At 36.1% G+C, this 5,668-nt stretch overlaps 1 protein-coding gene across 1 annotated transcript; it reads left to right on the top strand.

Annotated features, from left to right (window-relative positions):
• The first annotated feature begins 2,978 nt into the window (after nt 1-2,978).
• Nucleotides 2,979-4,421, top strand: LOC131438338 (transmembrane emp24 domain-containing protein 5). The gene is made up of 3 exons (XM_058608290.1): nt 2,979-3,473; nt 3,530-3,793; nt 3,887-4,421. The coding sequence occupies exons 1-3, from the start codon at nt 3,234-3,236 to the stop codon at nt 4,112-4,114; spliced, it is 732 nt and encodes a 243-aa protein (XP_058464273.1). The 5' UTR covers nt 2,979-3,233; the 3' UTR covers nt 4,115-4,421.
• The last annotated feature ends 1,247 nt before the right edge of the window (nt 4,422-5,668 follow it).

Here is a 5,668-nt window from a genome sequence, read left to right as displayed (position 1 = left end):
CGTTTGTGTTTGTGGGACTAGAAGAAGTACAGACAAAAAGCTCTGGTAGCGGAATCACCAACACCAATGGAATGAGAGAAAGTGTGCTACACAAGAGAGCGAGAAAAGCATAAAAATTGTAAATAAATACGAATCCAGGGGTGGCTCTATATTCAAACAGTTTAATGTCGTTTTCGCTTGAGAAAACAGAAACTACCCCAGGGTAGTTTCATCAAACACTTTTCACGAAACTTTGTTAATTTCGCACTTATCAACGGGAGTTTGAGCAAACCTGATATAAAAGCCAGGTTCGAAACTGACTCGATTTTCAGTTCAACAACGGTAAAACTAGGTTCGAAACTAGCTTCAAATAAACGGTTTGACAGCAGTTAGGGTGAAAACTGGGTTTGACGACATAAGTTAAACAGCCCAATATTTATGTGCGCGATTATGTATAACATTATGTCGTCAATATAAATTCATTTGCAATTCTCTGTTGATTTTTCAAATCTCGGCTAATTTTTCAAAAGGGCGTATAAGCAAGTTACAGTTTCTCTTTAATCACTCTCTCTTTCAATTATTGTGATGTGAATAGAAAGATTTTCTTTGACATCACTATTCTGTTTGAAAGTCGAATGTTTCGGGTATCATTTCATGCAAAGAGTTGAGTGATAAACGTGAAAACCGCCTTTTAATTAGAAAGTAAACAAAGAGAAACTGTCACTTGCTTATACGCCCTTTCGAAAAATTAACCGAGAATTATAAAGAACTTCTACTGAACCATCTGACATAAATTCACTATGGCTATTATCGTAGAGGTATAGTTTTATATGGCTTTATGTAATAATGGTTCAACCAAATACTAATATTTGTATTTGGTCCAACCACCTGCTATAAAAATTAGCGAATTAAAAAATTTTTTCTCGCGTAAGCCCAACTGGATTATTATAGTCCACATTTAGAGTAGATCTATCATCTATGGAACATAACATCTATTTTTTTCTGCCACACACTTAAAATATCTTGCTGAATCTCGGCAAAAAAATGCCGAGATTCAGCAAGTACTATACACGTTCAGTATAATATTTTGCCAAACTTCAGCAAAAGAACTCGCTTTTCCGAGATATCAGCATAGAACTTTAACGATTTTCGGAAAAGAGTATGTTAATTACTGAATAGTCAGTAAAATTAAGTGTTGCCGATATAATCCGGCATTTCATTATGCCGAGCTCGAGAATCGATTTTAAGTGTGCAAATATAGCAGCAGTACATTGCGACCCATCGTACACGTTTTTAAATATAGATATTACACTCATTGCTCCTCGTGTATATTGAATTTATTAATAATCCGTACCAATTCAGTTCGTTCGATTTAATAATTATTAGTTCGTCGAACAGATAAAATATATTATTTTGTCCCAACTCTACATCATACACGAGCATAATTTTGCACTTGTCACAACCTACAGTAAACTACTGAGGTTTTTAATCTCTGTAAAGTAGCACAGATGAGGAATATATCATAAGGACAAATGCATGACTAACTCAAATACAGCTACAGCTCATTTGGAAAAAGGGCAGGTTTTCTCTAAAATACAATCGAATCTATTAGATTTTCATTTATCGATAGAGTGTAAATCAACGTCAAATGAATGAAACGAAAGCAATGCAAAACATTTATAATGTTTTTTTTAAATTCCTTTTAATAGATAAAACAGTTGCATGAACACTCACGAAACTGTGGGGATATTTCACTGAGTGAAAGTAATGGAAAAATGGATTATAAACGAAGCATTTTTTTTATCGTATTTGCTAGAAATTTTTGGGAAAAAAGTCATTTTTATTTGGTAACGTTACTAACAGCCTATTCGGAATATTGTAGGATCGAACCTGACCATAAGAGGAATAGCCAATAAGATTACCCAAAACGTGACGATTTATCGTTTTTTAAACAATAAGAGAAAATAGATGGACACAATAATACCATTCCTGTGGACGTAAAGATATAGTTCCGATTTAATACCCGAAACCTAATAACTGAAAAATCAAAGCATAACCGTGTCAGAATAATCGAAATAATAACCTTTATAACCGTGTCAGAATAATCGAAAGAGAGGGTATGCAAAGAGAACTTTACTTAAATGGTTATTTGAACAGTCAACTGAGAATTCACTTGAACCAGACCCCGTCAGCTTTGAGCTAGAGTGCCTATAACTAGAGTGATGACAGCTGTTCGTTTGGAATGACAGCTTCTAGTTCCAAACGAACAAACGATTCTTCAATTACAATGTAAGGCTAACGAAACAGCCAAAATTGCCGACTAAATGTTTTGAATTTTTGCGGCAAATCAAAGGGACCCTGTCAGAGTGAAATCTGAACAGATTTCTCGATTGTACTCTGACAGGGCCTCTATGATTTACTGCAAGTATGCTCCCCCCCATTTTTGTTGTAAATCAAAGAGGCCCTGTCAGAGTACAAGTGAGAAATCTGTTCAGATTTCACTCTGACAGGGTCCCTTTACTGAAAAATCCCCACTTTTGACCAGTTAATGTCTGACACCTGCTCGTCTCAGATTCTCGTGCTCACTTTGTCTGCAGCCTAGTAGCTAACTTACAATGCACATTCGTCATTTTGAAATTAGTTTGTTTTCATCACGAAACACCTAACATCAAACAGCTTCCGGGCGTATGACTTGTAAATTTTACTTGGGCCGAATCCCAGAGGGTTTTAATTTTTATGCAGAGACTCTTAGTGTCAATGATTTGCCACAAAAGTATGGAAAACTCTATATTTGATTGCAACTATCGTATTCCAGTTTAAAGCAAGCATATTTTGTTTGAATCTGCGATAACTAATCGTTTCGTTGTTTTAATCAACTAGGAATATTTCCGCGTGTAGAATAACAAAAGCACTAACCGCACTTTCTGTTGAGTTGATATTCTATCATGCAACTTATCTTGCATACAACATACTTTCCTCAGTCGTCAAAGCAACAGTTCCATAAACTTCAATCACCAACACACTGTTGCTAATTCATTCCAAAATACTGAATATTATTTGTTTTTTCTCTTTTAATCTTTACTTGATTTAGAAACATCTCAGATACAGAACACGCACACAGCCTAGTCGAGATTTAGATAGGTGAAAGGAGCGACAGTTAAACGCACATATTCGAAGTTAATCTCAGATCAATTCAGTATAGACCTCGATACTAAATTATATTGTCCATAAGTCGTGTGCAATCTGTGCAAAACATGCCCGTGCCAAAATCCTTTACGTGGCAGACAGTTCGGTGCGTGTTGATTGTATTAAGTTTTGTCGGTGGCTTTCTGGTGCAGATAGTAGAAACACAGGATCCCGAAACGGAAACACGACCTTGGTACGAGACCCTACCAGCAGTTGCCATGGATTACAAGGTTCACATCGAAGCGGGCAAAGAGGATTGCTACTTCCAATATGTGCAGCCGGGTAGTACTTTCTACGTCAGTTTTCAGGTTGGTAGAATAACACGAAAACTAGGCAAAAGTTAACAATTGAAATTGCAATATAGGTTATTCGGGGAGGTGACGGAATGGCCGGATTTGCCGTACGAAATCCCAGAGGCGAGATTGTTCACCCATACCAGTGGCAAGCGTCCAGTGACTTCACTGACGGATCGTCGATGGGTGGATATTATGCGGTGTGCATCGATAACCAGTTTGCTAAGTTCGCCAGCAAACTGGTAAATCTTTACCTGACGGTGATCCGGTATGACGAGTGGGAGAAGTACACGAAAGAGATTGAGGATTTGAATGTCAATATGAACAATTTTACGGTACGTTATTTTGCTAATGAAATGTGACGTCTATTATCTTGTCTAGATAACAAGCATCGTTTAACAAAACTTTTTTTTGTCACTCCAACGCAGAACACCATTTCCACGGTGGAACGAAATTTGAACGCCATGTTCCAGTACCAGGCGTACTCACGAAACACGGAAGCACGAGACTATGCACTAATAACCGATAACAACTCGTACGTACTTCACTGGTCTATCCTGCAGATCGTGGTCATCATCTTGACAACATCGGTTCAGGTGTACTTCGTGCGGAAACTGTTCGACATCAAGAGCGGTTCCAGCAAAATGAGAATCTAGACGGTTGAGAGTTCAACAGCGTAAATGGTTGTGACACGGATGTAGGTGCGATTCGCTAATCATTCCTGGCGTGAGTCGGTACGCACACATTAATTCGAATTAATCCGATAGAATGTTCATACTTAAGGAGATATTTACAAATTTTGTTTTATTATACAATGATTTTACGTTGTAAAGAGCAGTAAGACTTCCCGTGAAATTATATCGATTTGAATGTACTTTGTATTGCAGGTACTACAATGTTGGTTCGTATGTTTGTCCATTAAAAAAAACAATGTTGATTTTAGTAATAAACGATTGAAAACAATTTCGTTATTTATTCGATAAAACTAAAAATATCTGAGAGTAATTTAATCTGAAAAATTTGTAATATGATTAAAGGTTCCAGAGGCACCTCTTCTTTCGTCTGGTTAGCATCACGTCACTTAAGATGAAACCAGTTGATTGTATAGCAATTAGGTAATATTGGCAATTATTTTCCGTTTGCAGTCTTTTCACTGGGCTATCAGCAATAGTCTCGCTGTAACGTGAAATTCTCTAATTTGCATGACACTAACGCTAATCGACGTGCTTATTTGTTGTGAGTTTCACCGTGAGGTGATGCATTGAATTACATTACACTCGAAGGGAAAAAAATCGACAAATAATGAAAATATTCCATTGTGACTTAATAGTGCAAATTGAGTCAGAAGCCGCTGGATTCGCATCGAATAATAATAATATATACGACGGTATAAAAATTCCGGTGTATTGTGCCTATCAGGTACGTGTAGATGACCTACCTTTGAATAGTAACGAGATGTGTCATTTAAAAACAAAAAGTCATCATTGTACATCGGATGTAAAAATCTAAATGGACAACCTGGGATAAAGCTCTTTTGAGTTGATCACCATCTGCTAAAACAGAAATATGAATAACAATCATTACAATACGAGAATAAGACGGGTGGGTAATGTCAGAAACATAATTGGACAACGTGAATACGAATTAAACTGGCATGTTTCTTCCACATTTCTGAATATTGATAATCGTACGTACTTGTTGATTGATTGTGTGAATTATGCAAACTTTCAATGCGTCATTTGCAGAATTTCAACAGTGCATAATTACTAAAGTACGACTTATTTACGACAAACATATTTTACCACACAATTAAATAAGGTGAAACAGAGTAGAGCACAAAATTTCGAGGTTGTCTACGAGACACGACCGATTACGATTACAGTAAAAATGCAATGTTCAAATTCATTCATAAATTGATTCAAATTTGAAATATACTCAACGATTCGCTTGTCACAGATTTTTAAGAAACTCTGGTTTTTCCACTAATATAAATAATATTACAGAAAGTTTTTCCTACTTTATCATACACCCTCATTGAACATAATTCAAAATTTAGTGATATGCCACTCAAATTCATAAAAAGCACACGTACTCTATATTAGAGTTACCATCTAGAAATTCTTTTTTGTTCATGTTTATATAAACGGAATTCCTATACCTAAAATCATTCATCTTTCTTTGAAATGGTAAGTGCAAAAAGGAGATTCAAA

This window comes from Malaya genurostris, chromosome 3 (assembly GCF_030247185.1).
Source record: "Malaya genurostris strain Urasoe2022 chromosome 3, Malgen_1.1, whole genome shotgun sequence".
NCBI classification, from domain to species: domain Eukaryota; kingdom Metazoa; phylum Arthropoda; class Insecta; order Diptera; family Culicidae; genus Malaya; species Malaya genurostris.
This window is presented reverse-complemented; position numbering and strand designations above follow the sequence as displayed.

What these genes read in the sequence shown, in the direction of transcription:
- LOC131438338 (XM_058608290.1), top strand. Translation starts at nt 3,234, where the DNA reads ATGCCCGTGCCAAAATCCTTTACGTGGCAGACAGTTCGGTGCGTGTTG. An exon ending in CTTTCTACGTCAGTTTTCAG is followed by an intron (nt 3,474 to 3,529) that starts GTTGGTAGAATA and finishes ATTGCAATATAG; the next exon opens with GTTATTCGGGGAGGTGACGG. An exon ending in TCAATATGAACAATTTTACG is followed by an intron (nt 3,794 to 3,886) that starts GTACGTTATTTT and finishes ACTCCAACGCAG; the next exon opens with AACACCATTTCCACGGTGGA.